This window comes from Pteropus medius, unplaced genomic scaffold (genome assembly GCF_902729225.1).
Source record: "Pteropus medius unplaced genomic scaffold, Ma_sr-lr_union100, whole genome shotgun sequence".
Classification (NCBI taxonomy): Eukaryota; Metazoa; Chordata; class Mammalia; order Chiroptera; family Pteropodidae; genus Pteropus; species Pteropus medius.
In genome coordinates, this window is record NW_024344370.1 from 10243428 (window position 1) to 10269194 (window position 25767).

The 25767-nt window shown below is 32.3% G+C and overlaps 1 protein-coding gene across 1 annotated transcript in view; it reads left to right on the plus strand.

Annotated features, from left to right (window-relative positions):
- Positions 1-25767, plus strand: part of CWC27 (CWC27 spliceosome associated cyclophilin) — a 172444-nt gene that overhangs the window by 4599 nt on the left and 142078 nt on the right. The window contains exons 2-8 of the mRNA XM_039870017.1: positions 1772-1868; positions 8101-8213; positions 10447-10590; positions 11998-12096; positions 12740-12843; positions 14750-14819; positions 25444-25523. Coding sequence (XP_039725951.1) covers positions 1772-1868; positions 8101-8213; positions 10447-10590; positions 11998-12096; positions 12740-12843; positions 14750-14819; positions 25444-25523 — 707 coding nt within the window. The remainder of the gene's footprint in view (positions 1-1771; positions 1869-8100; positions 8214-10446; positions 10591-11997; positions 12097-12739; positions 12844-14749; positions 14820-25443; positions 25524-25767) is intronic.

Genomic DNA, 25767 nt, shown 5'->3' on the forward strand with positions numbered 1-25767 from the left:
GATTGCTTTCGATTTAGGCACTGTTCTCTATTCAAATCAGTTGTGACCAGGGTAACCCAAAGATTTCTTCTGAGACATGTGGCAGGACCCTAGAGCCTGATGGACTGTTTCTTCCAGTATAGTATGAAATGTATGGAGAACTTTTTGGAGGCAGTATGGTGTTATAGAAAAAGTATGGGCTTTGGAGCCAAACAGCCTTTGGCTTAAGTCATTCAATGTGAGACCTTGGACAAAGTTACTTTATCTGAGTCTCTGTTTCATCATGAGTAAAATGGAAGTAATAATAACTACCTTGCAGAGGATTAAATGATATAAAATATGTAAAGTGTTTGGCATAGAAGCTGACACATGGGAGGCACTCAACAAAATTTCCTTTCTTTTTGTAGAGGAAGTATAATGGATTGAAAAAATTATGCAAACTTGCATTTCTAGTTCTTTCGTATTTCTTTAAGGGTTAGATTAAGGAGGCCATTTTAAAAGTTACCGCAATAGAGATATTTTCACCTCCTCCACCCTCATGGTCATTGAAGAATAGTTGTAAGGGAACTATGTAGCTAGTTAAAGCCCAAAAAGATACACTAGATTCATCAATGTTATATAAATTATGGCAGTGTAATCTGGACTTCTGAAACAGATTGAAAGGCAATTGTAGCAAAAGTACCCTGGATGAGGAGAAAGCAGAGGGAAATGCTATTTCTGCTTTGCTATTAACAAGCTCCCTGACTCCAGGCAATTTACAACTTCTTTAGGGGCATCTATATAAACTGAGGACGTAACTAAATGATTTAAAACATCTTTCCAATTTCAAAAAAATTTGTGGAAGTTAGCCAAGGAAGTTTTGGGACATAAAATGTGTGACTTAGTGATACTGACTTCTCATGAGAATCAGTCTCGTGTTTTTAAATATGTAGTAACACTGCATACTCTTTATATGCAAGAACATTCTAAATGATTGTGATGGTCACAAATCATTAACCATTGATCATCGATTGACACTAATCTACTTTGGTACACTGCGGGAGGAAAAGATACTAGAGAAGTTGGACTCCCACAGCGTTCAGATTTTAGAGTATAACATTCTTTTTGTTTATTTGTGGCTCTTATTAAGATATTTATAAGCTATTTCCTCCTCTGGGCTCAGTAGCAGTTCTAGTTGTTGAAAGATAGCTTATTGCGCCAAGTAGTAACCACCTTCATGACAGAAGGGAGGCCATCAAAGGATTCCATTTACTGTAGATGATGATTTTATGACATAGCATTTTGGTAATATACAACCCAGAATTAGACTAAGAATGTTTCTTTGTAAATTAAGAATGGCATGATTTCGAATGAGAAAGTAGAGTGTTCGTATGTGAAAAGATAATGGTAAAATTGTCTTGCAGTGTCACAATTTCATGGGTTCATTGTTCTTTAATTTCTTAATGTGCTACACCATTTTTATTGGAAGAAATGCGTGGGAAACTCTCTTGACTAAAACAAGTTTAAATTATTTTTAAATGAAGGAGTTTTTTCCCTGTGATTAAAAAAAGGTATATGCTATTTTTTCTTAAATTTTTAATGATTTCTGAAAATGACATTTAAAAGTTATAAATATACAACTTGTACTGAATATTTGAAATTTCTTGAGTATAGAAACAAAAGCCAGGCAAAGTTTCTAATTTTTATTTTAAAGTTGAAAACTCATTAGTAAATGCTTCAGATAGACAAGACATTCAACTGATTATCAAGCAAAATGGTAATTTGATATATTGACGTTATATTCTTTCTACAGGTTTTATTGAAAACTACAGCTGGAGATATCGACATAGAGTTGTGGTCAAAAGAAGCTCCTAAAGCTTGCAGAAATTTCATTCAACTTTGTTTGGAAGGTAATCTTAACTCTTGAGTCTTTTCCGTAGGAGGAAACTTTATTAATTTAAAAATAAACTGTGTGTATTTTCCTACAGCATTGGAGACTGGTGTTAAATATTGGTAATGAATGCTAGGAGTTGATATGAGTGATGTGGTGTTGAGCTGTGTGTAAGGAAATGGAGAGGAGATAAAAACTTCCTTCCAAATCTGTATATCTTTAATAGAGAAATTTATCTCACCAAATAATACTTTGATCCTTTTGGGTCTCCTTGGCTATTTTCTACTTCTTTCTTTTATCATCTGAAAATGAGTATTCCCTAAGATTGCCATTATTGTCTTTACTCTTCAGTTGTTACTTCCTTCCAAATGACTATCAAATTTAAAATCGCAGCTATTTCTTCCCTTCTTAGCTCTAATTTACATATCTAACTGCCTAGTGGACTTTTCTGCTGGAATCTTCCACTGTCAGCTAAAACTAAACCAGTATAAAACCAAATTTACTAGTTTCTTCTACAGACTACCTTGACTTTCGCCTACATGATTGTAATTGCCTTCTACCTGGTCTTCTTCTTTCTCACCTTTAATCTCTTTACCCTGTTATTTGTTCATCTGATAGTTGAATATTCAGACAGCTTGGCTTCCTAGCTTTCCAACTTTATTTTTTTTGCACTAAATAACCACATGGTTTTAGCTGATGATTACCTTTATTTCCTGAGCAGTTCCTTCCCATTTTCACTTTCACATATATCCTCATACCGCCTTCATATCCTCAATCTCCTCATATCCTCAGTTTCCTTTTTGGAATACTTTCTCTTCCATTTTTTGCTGTTCAAGTCTACTCAGATTTGAATGTCTGTTCAAAATTCCACTTTCTCCACAAAGCCTTCCATCCAGTATTCAGTGATGTTATTGTCAATGACTTTAGTATTTTTTCAGATTTGAGTCATAAAGTGACTCAAATTTTTCTCTTTAAGAGACTTTACAGAATTATACACCTACTTGAGTGTTTTTCCTTTCAGAGTATTCCTTTATAGAACTAAACATTCCAAACATTTTTGTAACTTGGTTTTTAGAATGCATGGCATATGGTTCAGATATCTCCAGTAGTGGCAATTCATTGTCCTTTTAAATTAGATCTGATTTCTAGAGACAGACAAGGTTAATCAAGATATCAGAAAAAAAGCTCATTTTGAGTCAAGCAAGGTATAAAAGAGAATCCAAAATAACCAGTAGTAGGGGACAGGGAGAGCTCTCCAAATAGATAATTGATAAATAGATAATTACCAGGGGAAGATTGAAGGAATACATATACCTAGACCAAAAAAAAAAAAAAAAAAAAAAAGACATCTGCAAAGACCATTGTTAACAATTACTATGGCAGGCAGGAAGGAAATTGAGTCAGACAGGTAGTTCAGTCAGAGAAGCCTCAAATTATTGTCAACAGAGTCGAGAAACACAGTAGACACAGAAAAGTCAGATTTGTTTCTGGAAAGAAGTTTTGAAGAATCAAAAGCTCAAATTTTATAGTAGAAGAGTGAAACTACAAAAACATTAGAAAGAATGAATGGTAAATTATAATCCATGACGAGGTGAATGGAAGAAACAGAAAACATCTGGATATGATATGACAATAAAGAAGAAATAAAATTCTTAAGTGAGATGATGATGAAACTTAATTATAACAACAAAAATTTGCTCCCCTATTTATAAGAATACAAGAAGAAAGAAAAAAGAATAGGAAAATAATAAGAAAAATAACTCAAATAATTGTCTTAATTGAACAGGTGAGAGATAGGATTATTATTTCAAAGACTAACAAGAATTAAATTACCAGACTAATTTACATAAAGATACTCCTAAATGAATAAAGTCAAGGTTTTAAAAATGTAACTTAGAACCCCATTTTAATTCTCTGGCACTGTGACTCATTTATGATTTATTTATTTAGCAAGTCATGGTAATCTAGGTCTTATAATATTCATATCAATATTAAAATTTAAAAAGACATGGTTTCCAGAATTAAAAGTAAATGAATGAAAATGAGGAGGTGGGAGAACAGCTTCATATATAGCTCTCAAATAAAATGGTGTTCACAGCTAGAAGGAAGTTCTTAGTCTTTTTTTTTTTTCCAGCTTTATGAAGGTATGATTGACAAATAAAAATTGTATATATTTAGATTGTACAACATGATTTTTAAAAGGTGTACATTGTGAACACTTAATATACATATGCATTGTGAAATGATTACCACAGTCAAGTTTGGTAATGTATCCATCACCTCACATAGCTAGCTACCTTTTTATTTTTAATTAATTATTTTTTTTGTGGTAAGAACCCTCTTAAGCAAATTTCAAGTATATAATACGGTATTATTAACTGTATTCACCATGCTGTACATTGGATTCCTAGAACTTACTTATTTTATAATTGAAAATTTATACCTTTTGACCAACATCTTTCCACCCTCCAGCCCCTGGCAACCACCATTCTACTCTGTGGTTCTATGAGTTCAACGTTTTTAGATTCTACATATATGTGAGATCATACAGTATTTGTCTTTATGTGTCTAGGGGAGGTTTTTAGTTTTTATGAAAATGAGAGATCTCCAATTACACAGACTTAATCGTGGATTATAGGTCTTAGGAGGATGGTTAAATGAACATTTAAAAATGAGCGAAAATTTTAGATCATTGAAAGTTTAAAAGGTAGATTAAAAAGATGCGAGAGAAGTAAAAAGAAGCTTTTACTTTGATAATTTTTTTAGTTCCTCTGAAGTATTAAGAAGGAGTAAAATTTTAGGTCTGCAAAACAAAGTGGGGAGCAAAAAGAGAGTAGATAAGAAAAGCAAATTTTTTATATTTTATGTAACTATTAATCTCTTTACTTTGATTTTACCTCAGCCTTATCTCTTTAAGGTCCATGCTTCATCAGTTACCTTTTATCCTCTATCTCCTTTAACAATAGTTTAATATTTCTTTAGAGTGACAAACAAGGATATGTTAAGAGGTTAAAATAAATCTTACAAAACTAAAATATTTGTTTAAAAAACAAGCTGAAATAAATAGGGCAGACATATCACAAAAGGAGTTTTTAAATAAAGAGTTATTCATGATAATATTTACAAAATTAAACATAAAACACGATTCTAGAAGAAAAACATATGACTTAAAAATGCAAATATAAATTCCTATATGTACTTGGTCAGAAATATAATTAGTCAAAATATATCATGATATCCATTCATTAGACAGCCAGAAATAAAAACTGTCATGACTAATACCAGAATCAGAAGAGCCAAATAGAAACTTCATTTTATATTTGAGATATATGTAAATTCCTTTTCCAATTGTAGAGAAAATTCAGGAGGAAATTATGAACATGCATAATGAAATAATAAAATCTTTCTGTAAAAATACTTATGAGAATGGTACATAACAATTTAAGAAGAAAATCAAACATTGCAAGCAGCAAACTATTATAGCACATAGTAAGCTATAAAGACAACTGTAAACACATAATTCAACAAAAATAGAAAACTATAAATGCATAGTTCCACAGTGATTATTAATAAATTGCAAGGAAGTAAAAAAAGCAGATATGGAAATTTTGTGGATATTTGACATTCTGGCCTTGATAGTATATAAAATTATGGTGTAGAGTAATTTAAAAAAATTCCAACTCAATATAAATGGTATTATAATAATTTTATTCATCCAACAAGAATATAATTAGGAAAATAAAAAGGAAAAAATCAAAATAAAAAGCCAACATCACTGAAAGACTTGATAAGAAATAGGAAAACGGAATAGGTAATTTTAAAATTTGAAAGCACGAGTCATAAAGACCACTTTCATGTGCCCCTTCCCTCGCACCTAATAAATCTCTAAGTCTCATAGATCCTGCTTTCTAGAGAATTCTTGAGTCTCAAGTAAGGCATAGTCATATTTTAACTCTTGAGACAACAGTTATTTCTCTCCCTCCTGTTCCCCGCCGCCCGCCGCCCGGCCCCCTTCCATCTCTCTCCAGTCTTGTTGCTTTCCATCCATTCTTCATACTTGGAGTTTGAATGATCATTTGAAAAAGCACATCTGATCTATGTTCAAAAGATGTCGATTGACTGCATGTTATAGGCCTAAGGAATTATTTTCATTTTCTTATATAGACTGGGGTATGTTTTATAGTCATATTTGAATATGAATTTCTAGAATTTAAGTAAAAATTTTACAGTTTGCCCTCACGATGAACTTTGAAAATTCATAAGTTGCCTCCACATTATCCTATTTAATCTTTAGAACAACTCTGACTTAATTTAGATTTAGTTAGAATGAGAAAATTACATGTACAGCATGGTGGCTATAGTTAATACTGTATTGCAAGTTTAGAAGTTGCTAAGAGAGTAGATCTTAAAAGTTTTCATCACAAGAAAAAAAATTTTTGTGACTATGTATGCCGATGGATGTTAACTAGGCTTATTGTGGTCATCATTTTACAAAGTCGAATAAGTATCTAATGATTATGTTGTACACTTGAAACTAATATAATGTTATACATCAGTTATATCAGTAAAAAAAAAAAGAAAAAGAAAGAGGAAAGGAAATTGACTTTATGGTTGCACCACTAACAAGAGGCAAAACTCAGAACTCCTGATTGCTATATATAGTGTTAATCTGAGTATATGGTTATTTAGGGATACAGGAGAGATACTTTTATACCTCTTGGTTTTTATGGTTTCTATTTGTAACCAAGGAGAACTTGTCTGCATTGGGGAGCTCTTGTGAATATAGCTCAACAGCTTTTCACTGGGAGAAAGGATTGAAAAAAATTCAGTCAGTCTTTCTACTTTTTTTAGTCCATCCTATGTACTGGATACAGTTATTAGATTACAGAATACATTTTTTAAAATATGAATTTTATATCCAGTTATATCTTGCAAGTGTTAATAATTACGAGGGTGCCTGCAAGTCACTATGTTATAGTACTTTATGAATTGCGATAAACCATAGTCATGTTATGACTTATAAAGTGTCACAAAGTACCTATGTAATAGGTACTTTATGAATTATGTCAGTAATTGTATCAGTACAGTTTTTCCATAGTGACTGTACCATTTAACAATCCAACTAGAAATGTAGGAGGGTTCCAGTTTTTCTACCTCCTCACTAACATTTGTTATTTTCCATTTTTATGATAGCCATACTAGTGGGTGTGAAATGGTATTTCATTGTAGCTTTGATTTGCATTTCTCTAATAACTAACGATGTTGAGAATCTTTTCTTATGTGTATTGGTCATTGTTGCTACTTTTTAATATTAATTCTCTGGTTCAGTCAAACCCTAATTCTTGCCCTTCCATTCCCCCCATTCCCACCAAATTCTTTGCTTATGCTTTACCTCACTGAGATGCCATGCTTCTGCCATACCCAACTTCTTTCTCCTCTGAGAAATCTCCCTAATAATTCTAGGTTCTAGATAAAAAGTACTATCAGGAGATCATATATGATCTCTCTTGTATGTTTATGGCTTCCAAATAACATATTTATATGTAAAATAAATAATTTATTTCATTTAGTCTAATTGGACTCAATTACATATTGCGTTGATTATTTGTTTTATTCAGACTTTCTTGGAAGGGTGCATTGATGGTACTGCATGTATAACTAGTGTGTGATTTTGATATATTTTGGGTTTGTATATTGTTTGTGTAAATTAATTTCCTATGGGAAGAAGAGGAAGAATTAGGAAATAGGGCATTCATCTCTACCAGGGTTTCTCGACCTCGATTCTGGTGACATTTTGGGCCAGTAATTCTTTGTGGAGAATGTCCTGTGCTTTCTTTATAGTATATTTGCTAGTATCCCTGGCTTCTACCCACTAGATGCCAGTAGCATCTCCCATGTGTGACAACTATATATTTCTAGACATTGACAAATAACCCCTAGAGAACAAAATTGTCGTTGCTTCTTCCCCCAGTTGAGAACTACTGATCTATTACCAAAATTCTCTAAATTTTATTTTGAAAACTGAATGAATCCTGGAAATAAATTTTAAAAATCACCACCACCATAGTGTCTGTAGAAACTGTACTGTATTGAGAAGATATTTTATAGTAAGTGGGGAAGAAAAGGTTTTAGGTTAGGAGCCTGTTTAACATCCTGGAGTGGGGGCGGAGGGGATCTTATGACTTTAGTTGTATTAACTCTGATAACTATACTTTGTTTTAGACTTTAACAATTTACTTTAACTTTTTCAGCATATTATGACAACACCATTTTTCACAGAGTTGTGCCTGGTTTTATAGTCCAAGGGGGAGATCCTACTGGCACAGGGACTGGTGGAGAGTCTATCTATGGAGCCCCTTTCAAGGTGAGATCAAATTGTTATTTATTTGCAAGTCAGCTTGGATTGCTTAGTTGAAAATGATTATGCCCCACAAGAAGAAAATACATTTACATTAGTGCACAAAATCACATATCACATGTTTAGAATTACACAGATAATAAAAGCAGCACTTAACCCTATCGAGCATTTTAAGTTGTCTTATTGCAAACTTTTATGCTAAATTGGATTCAGGTGGAGCTAAAGGTAGTCGTGAGGAAAATGTGAGTCAAAAAAAAAAAGACTACATAACATATTTCCTGATATCTGACTGTATCTAATCTTTGCACCTCTGTAAATATAAAACATTTTTAAAACATTGTATATGCCATATTATTTTAAAACATTTTATTTAACACTATTTGGACTTTGTATTAATCTGCTTGAACCACTATAACAAAATACCAATGACAGTGGCTTAAACAAGAGGAATTTATTTCTTACAATTCTGGAGTCCAGGAATTCCAAGGTCTAGGTGCTGGCATTCGGTTCCTGGTGAAGGTTCTCTTCCTGGCTCACAGATGGCTGCCTTCTTGCTGTGTTTTCACATGGTGGAAGAGAGATCTCTGGTGTCTTCCTCTTACAAGGGCACGATCCCTGTGAGATTAGGGCTTCATCCTTATGATCTCATTTAACCCTTATGATCTTCTTACAGGTCCTGTTTTCAAACAGTCAGATTTGGGGTTAGAGCTTCAACATATGAATTGGGGGTGGGGTACAATTCAGTCCATAACAGATATCATTTTTTAAAAAAAATTTACACAGTAGACCTCTGTAACACAAGATGCATGTTGTAATGAGAAATCACAAGGTGAAAAGAAGAAAGAAGCAACATAAAAATTGTTAGAAAAAGGTGTGAATATTAACTAAAAATAGGTCAACTATTTAACTGTCAACATGGATCTAAAAATAAAAAAGATTGACGTGATAGTTAAGATATTAAGAATAACAGTAGGTTCAAGTAAATGCTCAAAATTTGCTTATTGATAAAACTGATGGTACCAATATCATGTTCTTTGAATGAGTAAACATGAACAGCTCTTAAAATGTGGGCATTTTTGGAGTCTTTGTGTTTGTACTCATGGGATGAAGTGTCTGGCATTTCCTTTAATTTTTTACTGGATCACTGTATGTTTCTTGAGAAAAATACTTGAACTGTTTAATTTCCAGTTGATGATGGCCTTAGAAAATGTGGAATGGTTATATATAAAAAAGTCTCAAATGTCACCATTAGACTTTTTTATATTTTACCAAATTGAGATGCCTCATAATTTTAGAGCCTCCATCTAGTAGAAACATTCCTTTATTCTATTATTTGGTGTAACAGAATAGTTCTATTTGACAATTCTTTTCTAGGTTGAGATTATTTGCTTATTTTGTTAAGCAATATAGTTGTTAAGTTTTTCAATTGGGTCGTTTTTAATACTGTACAGTTATGATCCTTGAAGTTCTAATCTCTTGAGAATTATTTATTAAGAGAAAATAACTTCTTTTCTGAAAAGTATTGATTACATATCATGGCTATGTTATAAATGAGTCTAGTATCAGGTTTGGGTAGAAATTCTGTTAACAGAGAGACTAACGTGTATGTCATGTGGCCCTACCATAGCCAGAAAACCACTTTAGGAAGGCTTGCTACTGCTCTTTTGAAAACTGGCAAATGGGACCAGTGACAGTTCAGAGACGATTCAACTTAAGACTCTAATATACTCAACAAAGCACATAACACAATCATAGTAAATGCCTTAAATTAAAAAAAAAAAAAAAAAAGGAGAAGAAGAAAGCAATTGTTTTGTGACATTTAGAATGCGGTGGGGAGGGGGCAATAGTTGAAGACTCCAGAATCATTCAAAGATAGTTTTCTTGGAATAAAAATAAAAGGTTCTAAAAGCTTAGATGACGTTGAGGGATGGGAAGAATAGGGGAATAACTCTTAAGAAATCCATTCCATTTTGAGTACCATTTCTCTATGTAAGTAGACAGCTTTCCACAAAATAGGCTAAATTTGTTGCTGAGTATATTTAGAAGATACAGGCTAGTGACGTCAAGTTTAATAGCATTGAAAGAATAGTAAATACTGCATTTGATTGTACTTGAAAATCAGTTAAATAAAAACTCAGCTTTTTTGATTAGAAGTTGTATTGGACCTTGATGTTTAGCTGAATATGAAGGGCCTTATAACTGAGGTCATTCACCCAATCTTTTCTTTTTTATGCTTCAGGATGAATTCCACTCACGGTTGCGTTTTAATCGGAGAGGACTGGTTGCCATGGCAAATGCTGGTCCTCATGATAATGGCAGCCAGTTTTTCTTTACACTGGGTCGAGCAGACGAACTTAACAATAAGCACACCATCTTTGGAAAGGTTCGTGTTCGTTATCTTAGGCTTCTGTGATACGATCAACTTCTCTAAGAGCTGCCTTTATAAAAATATTCCCTAGGATATTTATTTATTTCCAGAAATGATGGAATATATTCCTATTATAATGAACTATGAGGGATAACCTGAATTTTTTGTGTGTGTGTATGTTTCAAATAAATCATTGATTATGATTTAAACATTTTTTTTCTAAAATCATACTAATGATATTAGCTACTGTGTCACTCAGCTGACACTGTTCTTATGTTTTTAGAAAGACGCATAGGCAATAAAATTTAGTAGTTTAAAATTTATTTTGTTAGTGATAAATTCTTTTAAGTTTAAAGTAGAAGTTATAGTTGCATTAAAACTTTTTACCTGAAATGTTACTGTGAATAGTAACTGTTTAATCCTGCTCACATTTAACATCATATCAAGTAATGTCATTTCCATAGAATTTTCACCAGTTTTCTTTAAAAAGGGATTCAGAAGGTTTTCTTTTTTCACTCTTCTCTCTTATAAATATCCTCCCATATGTTTCGTCTTAGGCATGTTAGACATCGCTAGTGTTTCAGCTCCCTCTGCTGGTTTAGTAAGAATAGCTTCCCTGTATCCTAGGCAAAACTGGATTTTGTGATGATGAAAGGGAAAAAACAAACAGCACAACTGGAAAATTGGTATCATTTTAAAACTCCTTAAGAAATACTGAATGAACAGAGTCATGCTAAACACATGAAATACTTAACAAACATGGTTAAGAAATATGCATTAGCACATTTAAGTCACTCTGACAGATTGACTTAAGTCACTCTGTCTGATGTTCACAGATTTTTCTTGCTTTAATAAAATGAGATTTAGGTTGCCATTCTGCACCATTGTTTATAGTCGATATTATGTAACATACATTAGAGATAACATATAACATAGTGGTTAGGATTCTGAAAGGCCATCACTGCTCTATAACTTCTTTGAACCTCAATTTTCTTATCTGGAGAAGAAAGATAATAATAGTATCTACTTTTAGGATGTTTGTGAAGATTAAATGAGATAATATCTGCAAGGCACCACATTGTTGTTGCTATTTGCTTGTTCTATCCTCTTCTAAAGTCTAAATTTGTTTAGCATGTTTGTCCATCAGTTGGAGGTTATTTGGCATTATATTTTAATTTTTAATAAAAAGTGATATTAAATATATATTGAACATTTTCCAAAAATTTTATTGAGGGATTGAACTACATTTGTGCTTTTTCCTCTTAAGATGAAATTGCTTTATTTGCATTATGTAACACATATGCTCTTATGTAACAATAGGAAATTTTCTTTTAATTATTTAAAAAATATTTTCAGAAATGTTCCCTATTTCAAAGAATGAATGTAATCATTTACAATTAAATTTTCATTTTTATTTGATAGATTACAGGGGATACAATATATAACATGCTGCGACTGACAGAAGTAGACATTGATAATGAAGAAAGACCACGTAATCCACACAAAATAAAAAGTTGTGAGGTAGGAACATGATTATGAGATATAGCACTTAAATTGTGACTTAAGAGAACTCGATTATTAGTATTTTTAAACTGTCAGATGAAGGCTTTATACTAAATTAACATCACATCTCAGATTTTATCTCTGTAATTTAGCCACAGTTCGTGATTAAGAATTATTTTTAAATTGAAGGTTTTGAATTCAGAGATGAAACTTTAGCTGATAATCCAGTGAATAAAAAGCTTGACTGATAATGAAAAGTTAGAGGGATTAGGTTTATTTAACCCAGCGAAGGGACTTCCGAGGTAATTTCAGAGGGTTCTTTCATTGAGGAAGCCATTGCGGATGGTCCTTAAAAATATTTGCTTTGGAGTCAAAACATCAGATTTTGTCTCTCTTATTATGTATTAAGTTTTCTTGAACATTTTTCCCTTTTGTAAAATAAGAATAAAGTATCCTTTAATTAATAGCACATAGGTTTTTGGAAGAATCCAGTGAGGCCATGTAAGTGGAAGTACTTTATATAGTATATGCAACACTGTACTTATAATGGTTACATGAGGAAAAAATATAGATGCTAATGTCAATGCAATTAAATATTGGTTTTAATTTTTTATGACATCTACAAAATGGAATAATGTTTTCAAAATATTTCTTTACGTAGGTGTTGTATAATCCTTTTGATGACATCATTCCAAGAGAAATAAAAAAGCCAAAAAAAGAGAAACCAGAGGAAGAAGTAAAGAAATTGAAACCCAAAGGCACAAAGTAATCATAGTAGAAAGATTTTCTTCTTTTTAGCTTGAAAAGCAACACTGATTCATTTAGTTCACTTAATTTTCCTTTGTAAAAATTATTTACTAGCAAGAGGGAGGCCAGTGTGGACCAGGGAGATATATGACTTATGAGTGTTTTTTTTTTTCTAATTTTTGTATTCAAATACAGTATATAATTTAAACTTAAGCTAAAGAAGTATTGTCTCAGATGTTCATATAAAAATCTATATTAATAAATGTTACTATAGCAATTTATATAAATGAATTATTGAGAAATTTTTTTGTTTTTTTTTACTTTTTTCAATTATTTTATGCTCAGTATTAAGGAACTTGCAAAGTAAAGTATCAAGAATATAATGACTGCATGTTTATATAACTTTTCACTCTTTTTGGTGCTATTAAAAATATAAATATTTTTATTTTTTTAAATTTATTTAATTGAATAAATGCTTTAAATTTTTTTAAATAAATATTTTTAAATATAAATATTTTTCTGTATTTAGTATATTTCTTAAATATAGTTTTCAAAAAAATAGAAATTTCTTTTTTAAGTAAGTTGCAGTATTTTGTGAGCAGTATTCTTTACATTATTAATTTGTTTTATTAAAATAGGTATCAAAGAGTTAGATTTCAACTTATTCTTCTATCGAATTATAGCATCTATATTAGGGATTTTATTATACTTATAAGTGTAAGTGTTAGATTCAGACAGTTCTGAGTATAATCCTGCCTAGCCCAGTTAATAAGAAGCAAAGTTTATTAATCTTTTAGGACTTTAGTTTCCTCATCTTATAAAATGGAGATTGTAATAAATACAACACCTAGTTGTTATGAAGATTAAATGGAAAGGAGAATTCGAAAACACCCAATAATGTAGGTATTCAATACATACCGTACAATATAAAAGTAAGTTAAGTTGCTTTTATACACTGTCAGATAGTAGGCAGACTATCTGACATACCGTACAATATAAAAGTAAGTTAAGTTGCTTTTATACACTGTCAGATAGTAGGCAGACATTTTAATAAGCAGTTGGTGTCTTGTGCCAAAATAACTTCTTATATATCTGTATATTTGATTACCTTTTATTTTTTGATTCATATATTTTGAATAATTTATCTCTGGATGAAAAGTCACTCTCACTATGTTTAGATACAATATTTCATCACTATGATTTACCTTGACAACAAGCCCAAAAGTTGAGTGTTTTTATTTTTGTTTTTAAGTTACTATATCAGGGATGATATGCTTATCATTGATTAAATCTAGATTTGGTGTAAAAATTCCTCTTTTATTGTCAAATCTCTTATTTTTCTAATATCTGAGAGAATTTTAATAACTTCTTATCTTTCTTGGGATATCTTTGGTTTGAAGGCTCAAAGAAGAGATACTTAGTATTTTTCTCTCTGTGGGCTATTATTTCAGTTGTTTACTGCTCGTATTTGTTTGACAATTTTGTGTAACTTATTCATTTTAAAATATTAAGCCATATTTTGGCAAACACTAGATTATTTCCCATTTGTAGTACTCTTGGGGATATATATTTATTAGTTTTTCAGAATTCTCCATTTTGCAAACCAGTTTTGATAAAAATAAAAAGCTTAATTATTTCTGTCATGCTTGACTTAGTATATTTAACAGTAATACTCAGAATGGATTTTTAGTCATTAGTTTAGTCTAATATATGAAACCTCTGTGATCTGAGGCCAAAACTTTAACATTATGCTGAAAATACAGATCCTTAGTATATTTCTACTGAATACTAAGTGATATTAACTATTGTTAGATAGAATGTATTTCTTCTTGTAAGTTCTATTTTTTGAAAATAGGATATTTATAAGTGTTGCCTAACTTTTTCTTCCTAATTCTTTTATTCTTTTTTCCTTTTTTTTTGTTAGAAATTTTAGTTTACTTTCATTTGGAGAGGAAGCTGAGGAAGAAGAGGAAGAAGTAAACAGAGTTAGTCAGGTAAAACTCTAATTTGCCCTTTGTTCTGAATTATAAAAGAAATTAGGGTCTGTATCTTACTCATTTTTGTATCTCCTGCTATACATGGCATAGTACATTTACATAATATGTATTCAGTAAATGGTCATTGAACTAATTTGTAAAATGATTTGTGGTCAGTAATATTTGTAACTTCTGAGATGATTTGCCTTCTTAAAATTGTAGTTTTCTTTTTAAACCTGGCATTCTTTTTTTAGTCAGTGAGAACTAGAGTTAAAGAATAATTCAACTTTATGATTCATCTTTTAATTGCTATTTAATTGGTTTGCTAGATGATAATTATTATTATTATTATAACAGCGACAGACCAAAGCTCTTATATTCATTTTAATATTATTTATATATTTATTCATTTAATTAATTCTCATCATGGCCCTTTAAGATAGGTATTACTATTATCCTCATTTTACCTATGAATAAATTAAGATATAGATAGGTTATAATTTCCTCAAAGTCACAAAGCCATTAAGTAGCTAGAGCTGGGATTTGAAACCTACATCTGTCTGACTATAAAATCCATGTTTTCGGACTATACATTTCCTCCTGGCCTTTTACCCCGCTAATGCTTCCCATAGGCCTTTAAGTGTAGTTTTTCTCAATATCACTTTCATCATGATTCTCATTGCTGAAAAATCTACAGTGTCCTGCCATTGTTTAGAGCAGTGATTCTGATAAGTACATTCCAAGAAAATCATCTAAAGGGTTTTTACTCCCAAAGATTCTGATATGTCTTCCTTTTTTGAAAATTAGTGAACACTGAGATCTAAAGGATTAGGTTCAAAGTCTTTATTGTAATAATTAAAACTGTGTAACCCAGCACTGCCTTAGTTGCTTAACATAATAACCTATTTCTTACCAACACTAACAATAGCATTAACTTAGCACATTATCGTTACCCTTGTCTTTACTTTTTTTCCATGTGCTCTGTCGCCCTCACCACTGAGCATCATTTTGGTAGGCATATGGTAAGCACTCTACTTATACCCCTTGCATTGAAACTGAATTAAAATGGGCATGTGCAAGAAATATTTTGGACATAATTTTTCTCACTGATTTTGGTATTCTTGAGTGAACTATTTGATATCCCGATTCAATTATCACCTATATACTAGTATTCTGAACTAGGAAACAGGGCCAAATATTTTTTCTGGACTCGTACACTCAGTATGAGTTGCCTTTAGGAAACATCTCTACTTTAAATGTCAAAATTAAATTCATCTTTATATGAAAACTTTCTTTCTTATTCCTGATCAGCATCACCAATATCTGTCACCCCAATAAAATCATCTTCTTTAGATGTCAATGTACTAGTCTCGCATTATTCATGATTCAAATTTGTGCCTCATTAAAATGAAAGATTTAGTATATGTTATGATCCTGTGGCTATATTTGTAAATAGACAAAAACACAAATATTAGATCTGGGAATTGTTAGGATTGTCTTTCATTGATGTTTTCTAAAGATGTCAGGTTTCTTTGCCTATTCATGCCTTCCCCACAGTTGTCCTACTCCCATTTTTTCTTTTGCTTTAAGTGCACTCTCTCTTTTATTTGGCTAACTTTTGTTTGTTTTTCTTTTAAGATTTAGCTTCATCATCAACTCCTGACTACCTCTCCTCTCTCCCCAACCCATCTCCCACCCAGGCAGAGCTTAATTCCTTTCAGTGGTAATCTATGTTCTTCGAAGCACTTATACTGCATTGTAATGCTTTATTATCTGCTACCTGTGCTAAATATTTATTTTGTCTCTATAAGCACCATGAGATATGGGTATTATTATTCCTTTTTTCATAAATGAAGAAACCAATACTCAGAGCTATTAAGTTGCTCATCCAAGACTCTGTAATTAGGAGATGGTAGAATCAGAAATTTGAACATAGATTTCTATAACTAAGTGTCTAATATGATTTTGAATGCTGCAGAAGCTACCTACTTTGAACTGAAACCATCTTAAAGACGTGAGAAATTTCACTGGTAGCACAGCATTCTGGGTAGAAGGCAGCTGAGTGCAGTTGGCCCACTGCCCTTCCTAACTCCCATGGGGCCCTGGATTCTAGGTTAAATAGCCTTGGTGAGCAAGGGTAGAAGAGGGGAATTTCTCTGTCAGTCTTTTTGTTGAATTAAATATCTGGTCTCAAGTAAGTTTTATTCACAATTACTTTGAGATTGACTTTACTAGGAAATTAGTTTGAATTTTTTCTGTTTGTGACAATAGCATGTGTTAAATGTTTAAAACTTATCTTCCTTCTGCTGCTTACTATTGCATAATACAAAATTGATATATTTAACTTATACTCAATATAGTGAACTTGATACTCCAAAAGCAATTTGTATTTGCTCTTAGGTCGAAAGGATACCACCATGATAATGCTAGCCTACTCTTTATATTTGCTTTTAAACCTGAAAAACACTTCAGACAGTAGAAAGACCAAGTAAATTCTTTTCTCTTTGCCAAGAAAATTGCAACCCATAGTTCATTAGCAAATGAGTAGTATAACCCCAGTATTATGTCATCATATTTCTCTCACCTGACTCTTTAATGGGGAATGCTGTGTGATAAAATTATCAAATGTTTGTTTCTGACTCTCAAATCTATAATCTCTAGGCTGGCTTACTCTCCTTTTCTCCAGACTGGACATGTCTCTATTTCAGTATCCCACTGGTTACCCAAGCCCTGGCCAAGGCTTAATTCATAATCTTTCCTTCTCACACTTCTTTCTGTTCTGTGACTTCTCTTTCTGTTCACTTGTATCAGTATTCACTGATCTATTTCCCATTTGCCCTAAGATAACTCACGGATTACACTCCTAACCTTACCCGCAAAGTTTGCCATGAAATATCTTGCTTTTATTATTATTTTCTCATCGCTCTAGTATATAGATAGTCTTTGGCGACAAATGACATCATTCTATTTATAGCATTCTGTTTTTAGTAGTGGTATTTCCATTTACAAAATACAGTAATTCTCAATTGCTGAAAATGTCAAATCCTAGAAAGCATAGCATTCCTATGCATGATGTTAAATTAACATTGGCAGCAAGCCGCATTTCTTTTTCCAAAGGGGAAAAGGGCTAAAGAAGAATTTCAGATTCAATTCTGATTTTTTCTTATTTTTTCTCCATATAACCAGTTAATTGCACTGTCTACCAATTTTTCATCCATGATGTATTTCAAATCTATTTTTTCCCCTTAATTTATTTTGCTACTACCCTTGTTCAGGCCTTTATTATCTCTAGCTTAGACTGCTACCATAGTCTATAAACTGGTCTATCTTCTTTTCTTCCCTTCCACTCTTTACTATCAGAATAGTCATTCCGAAGCCTCATTAAGATACTACAATTGCTTTCTGCTGACTGTAGATATAAGGCCAAATTCTTTGGCCTATTATTTCAGGCCTCTGCTTTCATAACTCCCCTTCACCAATTCTGTCTTTTAGCCTAATACTTCTTAAACTTCTCTGCTGATAAAATTCACTTCCAGTACTTTTTGAAAAATTGAATTCCTAGGCTCCATCTCAGACCTGCCGAATCAGAATCTCCAAAGGAGGGAGCTCGGGAAGCTGTAATTTTAATGAATTCCATGGAATTCTTATCAGGGGAATGTAGGAAATACTGTTAGCAGTTCTGAACTATTTGCTATTCTACATAAATGCCTTGTATTTTCCTTTTTGCGTGTCTTTGTTTATGTTCTTTTCACCGCATAAAGTGTTCTACCCGATTTCTGAATGTCAAAGTCATATTTTAACACCTGAAATACCATCTTTTCTAAATGTCTTCTCCACTTTGCTTAATCTTTTTTTCCGATCTAACCTTTGCCTTTTGCGTGATACTTATATTTTCTTTTCAAAAACATCCTTTTTGCTTTATTACATAAACACATGACTGTGTTATCATTGTATATTACTGAAACATTATACCCTCTTCTTTCTGACTTATTGTGTAGAATTCTAGGCTATGAGCTCCTTGATAAATTTTGTGTCATCATCTTTGAGTGAACAGTGTGTTGGAGCAGAAATAGCATGAATTTGGGATCATACAGACTTATATTAGCTCTTTGCTTTCCACCGATTCTCTGTGATATTGGATAACTTAGTCTCTCTAAGCCTCAATTTTCCTCTTTGTAACATGGAAATAATATGTATCATTTAGAATTGTGAATTTAGGATATGGATATTTCTTACTTTGATATGTTATACAATCTTCAAATGTTTCTGAAAGTCAAATGTCTTAAAGTAAATACATACTTTGTGTTACAATTTGTATTTATTCTCAGAGAACTAAAGAATATCAAACAATCTCTAATATGGTCATAACTATTATGCAGAAGCTGCCACCCTCATGTTTAAGCAGTCTAGAGGATGGGTGAGAAACTTCCCAGCAGCTTTGTGGGGTTAGAAGCATAAGCTCAGCACAGTCAGCCTAGTGCCCTTCCTGAGCACACCCATGGCATTGTGGTTAGTAGCTTGAGCATCTTTGGAGAGCATAGGTGTACACAACCCAGCAACAACCCATTCTCCATATGTGAGTCAATCTCAGTACAGTGTGTACAATCTTTGGCCTACAGAATTTAGCTGTTTTGTCTCTTTATATAATGGAGCCATGCATAAATTTAGCTTGAGAAAATAGAACAACAACAAAAACTCATTGAAATGTACTGGCTTAGAGGAAAAAAATTTCTGTAGAGGGCATGAGATAAGTTCTAGACAGAATCAGAATGAAAGTGTATGTTGATTATTTTGGTTTTGTACTGTTCTTCAGACTATGAACACCCTTTGAATACATTTTACCTTATGGATACAATGAAATCTTGGTAAGAAAAGGGAAGGCTAGCCTGAATATTAGAAAAGATGACAAAAAGAATACATATATTTTAAAATTTCACCTTACTGTTTTTAAATGTATGTAATAAGTAGAGCCAGAGTAAAGTGTCTTTTACAATGACTGAGAACAATTTGCAGTTTCAGTGGTTGCATGAAATTAAATATTTCTAGAGGACTTGAAAATAATTGTTTCATTATTCATTTCCTTATCAAGTTTCTTTTTTCAGTGACTCCACAGTGTTAAGCTTTATTCCAGAACCAGTCTAACATCACAAGTTAATAATTGGTGAAGTCTGAATTGAGGCTTTACTTTATGTGAAAGGAGAAATAAGAGTCCACTCTGGTTTATGGATTATCAGTGTGGGATTACAGACACTGCTTTACTCCACTCAATTATTCACTAAAAGGCGCCTCTCCCACGTGGGTTAGCTTTCCTTCATTCTTTAGTTCAGTATCTTTCTACTACCTGATAAAAATCTTTTAGAATAATAGAATTTTATAGCTCAAAGGGATCTAGTCCAACTTCCTTTCTTTATAGATGAGGAAACTGAGACTCTGGGTAAGTGACTTGCCAGACTGACTTCATTTCCTTTTTGATAGGATTGCATGATAGGAGGATGCCATACTATGAGTTCAGGAAAGCACATTGTCAGAGTCTCTCATGATATTCTTGTGGACAACATGAGGAAATGTAATCTGGGAGATAGTACTATCAGATGGATTTATAGCTGACTGGATACTTCTGTCCAAAGAGTGCTTTGTTATCAGTGTGTGCCTGATTATTTGAACAAGTAAGTTGAAATGTAATAGGAGTGCATGTAAATTCTGTACTTTAGTTTAATAAAATCAGCCGAATAAGTACTTAATAGCCTGTAAGCCCTAGTTGAATTATTAAGAGTAAGCTCTCTAGAATAAGGAATTTAACATTCTTTGTATTTTGGAAGATCATATTTGCAGCATTCTGTTCAGTTCTGAACACATTTAAGAAGGACACTGACAAACTAGATGCATCCGGATGCTGGGAGGGTCATGAGGAGGATGGGGATGATGCCAAAAACCATCTCACATGGGGGCTGCTTGAGGAACTGGATATGCCTTGGAGAAGTAAAACCTAAGTGAAACTGTGATCGTAGGTTTTGAATATTTCAAAGGTTTTTATCTGGAAGATCCCCACCCCCCTTCATATTGCTTTCTTAAGTAGTAGTTTCATTCAGATGTCTGTATTGGTTTAAAATTTACTTTTGAATCTTTGTGTATAACTTAAATACAAATGTCAAAATATTTTTCAAGTGAAAGCATGCAATCAGATAAATAGTTTTCATGGGGTGAATTAAATGGTAGGTCCATTATAAATGTTCCTCAATAGCTAGATTTTAAAATAGTGTTTAAATTGTGCCACATTTATAATCGTGCTACACATGGTATTCCTCTCACTTCAAGATACGTTCACGTTTTTACTTCAAATCCAGAGTAATAAAAAGGCTTTTTTTCTCACCCAGAAAAATTTATGTTGATAGACAAATATACCACTTTTGAAAATAAAGTAAGAATGTTTTGTCTTATTCTTGTTTATCTTATGAAATTAAAGTTTCTCAGAAGTTAGGACATGGAGATGCGCATGGCATGGAGAGTGCTGCTAGGCCATTTACACAGAGGTTGTCAGAAGTGTTGAACAGTTTAATTTATAAAATGTTTTTGCCCCATTAAATTGCATTAAACTTTAATTTACTATCTTTTAAGTTGTTTAATTTAAAAAAGATGTTAATATGTTTGTATTAATTTCATATTTCTGCTGTAACAAATTACCATCATTTTAGTGGCTTGAAGCAAAATGAATTTAATATTTTACAGTTCTGAAGGTCAAGTCTAAAACCGCTTTCACTAGGGTAGGTATTGATGTATTCACAGAGCTGCCTTCCTCCTAGAGGCTCTAGGGAGAATGTTACCTTACATTTTCCAGCTTCTGGAGACTACTTATATTCCTTGGCTTGTAGACCCTTTCCTCATCTTCAAAGCCAGCAATCTTTTTGTATCTAAAGTAAACTCTATGTAGTATACCTAATAACGGGAATTGTTTGTGGTTGATTTTTAGTTCCAGAAGATAGAACTAGGTTTGGTTTAATGGTTTGGAATTTTTTTTTCTTCAATTAGAAAGAGAATTGTCAATAATGGAAGACATTTAAGGAGTGCTTTTTATGTGTGTGTCGGGGAGATGTTATAAGCTCCCAGTCCATACTGATTGACTAGTCAGCAGTGATGTCAGAGAGATTCTTACATTGGGTGGGAGACTAGATTAAGTTGCCTGTAAGATCTTTTTTTTTAAAACTATTAAGTTTTTCTGGTTTTCTTCTAGAGGTCACAGAATGTAATAGGGTTCTTCAGCAAAACAGAAAAATGTGAGTGTGTGTGTGTGTGTGGAGAGAGAGAAAGAGAATGCTTTAGATTGACAGATCTTTTAGAAATTTTGTCATATGCTTGTGGGGGCTGACTAGTCTAAAATGTTCAGAGTAGGCCAACAAGCTAGAGACTCAAAGAAGAGTTGATGTCATGGTCTTGAGTTCAAAATCTGCAGGCTGGAAACTCAGGCAAGGTTTCTGTGTTGCAGTCTTGAGGCTTAATTGCTTCTTGTTGGAAAATAGCAGTCTTACCTCTTAATGTCTTCAACTGATTAGATGAGGCCCACCAACATTTTGGTGGATAATGTGCCTTACTCAAAGTTTACTGATTTAAGTGTTAATCATAACTAAAAAATACTTTGTAGCAACTTATAGGCTGGTGTTTGACCAAACAACCAGACATCATAGCATAAAAGTAGCTATCACTTAGAGATAGAGATTTAGACTCAGACCTTCCAACCTCTTGACCCATTTTGTTCCTCTGTACCACTATGTGTCTTTCTTCCTTTCCCACCCTCCCCCTCCTCCCCTCCTCCTCCCTTCCTTCCTTCCTTCCTTTCTTCCTTCCTTCTTTCCTTCCATCTTTCCTTTCTTCCTTCCTGCTTGTACTCTATTTAATTCCCACTGTTTCATAGGCTCTTTGCTCTTGTGAATGAAGTGCTAGGCGATAGTATAATTTTCCCATATTCTCTTTGATGTTCATTTTCAGATTTGCTTACAGACAGTTTTAATTTACTGTGGAACTCCTAGTACTGAATTCACCAAATATATTTAGTATTTTGGTTAGGATCTAGACCCTTTAGCCAGTTGCTTTTCTGTAATTTCTAAAAAATTATTTTAAAATATATTCGGTATTTGTTTTTTTCCTAAAGTTATTGCTACCTCTTGGTATAAATAAGAACCTTAAAATAGGTCATTCAGAAAGAATAGTCATGAAAAAGAAATATATGAATTCATTTTTATCTTCTTTGTGACTATCTCTGAATTTCTCCAGTTCTTCCACAATTTGTTTTGTCTGCCTGCAGAATGCAAAGTCTACTATAATAGGAAGGGACATCTAAAAAATTGCTCTTGATCACATATTTCTATGCTAATTTAATTTAAAAAGTTAATTAAAATTTGAAATAGTACTGATCATTTAGATTAATTCACAGTTTCTTTCTATTAAGTCTTATTTTAAATTAGTATAAGACAAGTTTTTCTTTTCCCTTTAAGCTATTTTAAGTTTTAGGAAATAAACAAGAACCCATTTTTCAAAATGTTAATTAACTAACAATTGTAAAATAACTTTTACGAATAAATGAAATAGTTTGTTCATTAATGGACCAAGAACCTAGAGATCTGAATTCTCATCTTCCTCCTGTTATTTATTAGTATCACTCTCATTTTCTTATCTGTTCATTAAGAGAATGAACTAGAGGATCTGAGGCTACCTCTAGCTGTGATATTTGTGATTGTGACTCTAGAAGGGAGCCACAAGGGAAGAATTAATAGGGGACTATTTCTTAGAGTAGATGAAGGTAAACATTGATGGCTAAAGATACAGAAGGAAGAAATTTTAGGTAAGAAAAGCATGAACAAAAGATGTTCAAGTTTTATTCTATTTTAGGTCTCCTTTTGTGTTTACTTGTACACTTTTGAACATATCTCATTTAATTCTCTTGCGAAATAGGCAAGTCTGCAATTTTTTTTTCTCATTTTGTAGGTGTGGTCTAATGAGGTCATTCTACTTCCTTAAATGGTACAAGTTTTGAACTAAAGCCCATAGAATTACTGAATATTAGGTTTTGAAACTTATTTGATCCAATACCATCTTCTTGTTTTGTGTTCTTTCTGCTACATGTTTTTTGAACAGTAATTGTTCAGTTTTCATTGTTGAACAAATTATTAAGTAATTAGTTGATATTTTGCCTTTTCATCATTCGTTGGTTAATATAAGTTATGGAATTAGAAATATTGATTAATCGTATAATTCAGATTCTATGACTTTTTAAAACTACAGGTAAATAGCTTCTTAAGGTTAACTGGGAAAGGATTTTGTTTTGTCTCAGGAAACTAGACTATAAGCATGTTTTACTTGATTAAGTCTTTAAAATGTGAACTCCATGTTAATACAGAAATTTAAAAATCTATTATTTTCATTATGGAAATATGTTTCAGAAGGTATACTTTTACCTCAGAGTAAAACCTGTCAAATTTAGAAAGCTGTTCTCAAAATTGTTAAACAGTGGGAAAGAGGTATTCTTACCTCTCTGCAGCTGACATTTAAAAATTTCAGTTAACACATTTTGTAATGAATTTTTCAAAACAAAATTTTTCTTCAAAATAAATAGAAATTATTCTTTCTTGCTCATCTCTAACCTCTTACTGTTCACCCTCAGTGATTAGTTAAGGTGTGGGGTTGGTGAGAAGCTTCCTATCTCAAGATACAAGGTATAAATTTGAAGTTTTCCCACCGTGTGGTATGGAAGTCTGTAAGATAGTCTGGGTCCATAGGGGACTCTCGGCAGAGGGTAGGAGGAAGGATACATTTGGATTTTTGGTATATTATTGTGAGACCCAGATTTAAATCCTAGATCCCTACCACTGATTAGCATTGTGACCTCTAGTACATTACTTAATCTCTCTAAGTCTTTATTTTTCATCTATAAATATACTTACATCTGGAGAGGGGAGGAGGTGAGAGTTAGGAATACTGTATTATAACTCAGTGCCTGGCACAAAATATATATGTAATAAGTTGGAATAATAGTAGCAATGGTAGTTATTTTATAGTTCTAATTTTTATACTTTTCTAAGTCTTGTTTCTCTATTAAAATATAAATTTTAGAACATGAACTTTGAAATTAAAGCATTTAATAAATATTTAGTCATCAGTGAATGTTGTCATATTTGAGAGGCTCTTCTACATATATCTTTTATGTTTGTTAAATGGTACCTCATAGACACAGTTATGTGGTTGCTTGGGTACATTTTTAAAGTGGTTCTGTGAAGTATAAACAGTATACTTGAAGAATAATAGTTTGCATTTATTTCAAATTACTTCTGTGATTTATCTTCTAAGTTTTTATATATGGGTCAAAAATTAAATAGGTTAGTTGTATGTAAATCATAACGAGGATTTAGAGTTAGGAAATAGTAATCAATAAACTTATTTTTAAGGCTATATCCCCTTTTGAAAGAAAAGATGTTTCTAAAATATTTTCAGTCAGTGAGAGAGTAAAATTTTTATTTATAAAACTTTATAGTGAAAGTTTCAAGAACACATTTCTTTTGCTAACCATGTTATATTAGTGCTAGATTTTAAGTAAATTTGTTAACTTGTCCTTTTTTCCTCTCCACTGATGATTATATTATGCATTCCTTTCTAGAGCATGAAAGGAAAAAGCAAGAGTAGTCATGACTTGCTTAAGGATGATCCACATCTCAGTTCTGTCCCAGTCGTTGAAAGGTAATATGGTGTATTGTGATCCTAAGTTTTTATTTTCTGGTTCAGATCATTTTCTTGCTTCCTTGTGAGTAAACAGTCAGTTCTCATAAGTCAGAATTTTCCACCCCAGCCAAAAAACTAAAGCATTTTGATAATGAAGAGTAGAGATTCCAGTATAATGGAGAGAAACGCTGTAGTCACCTTCACTCATCTTGCTATCTATCTCTGTTGACCTAACTAAGTTTAAATTAATTGTTAAACTTTT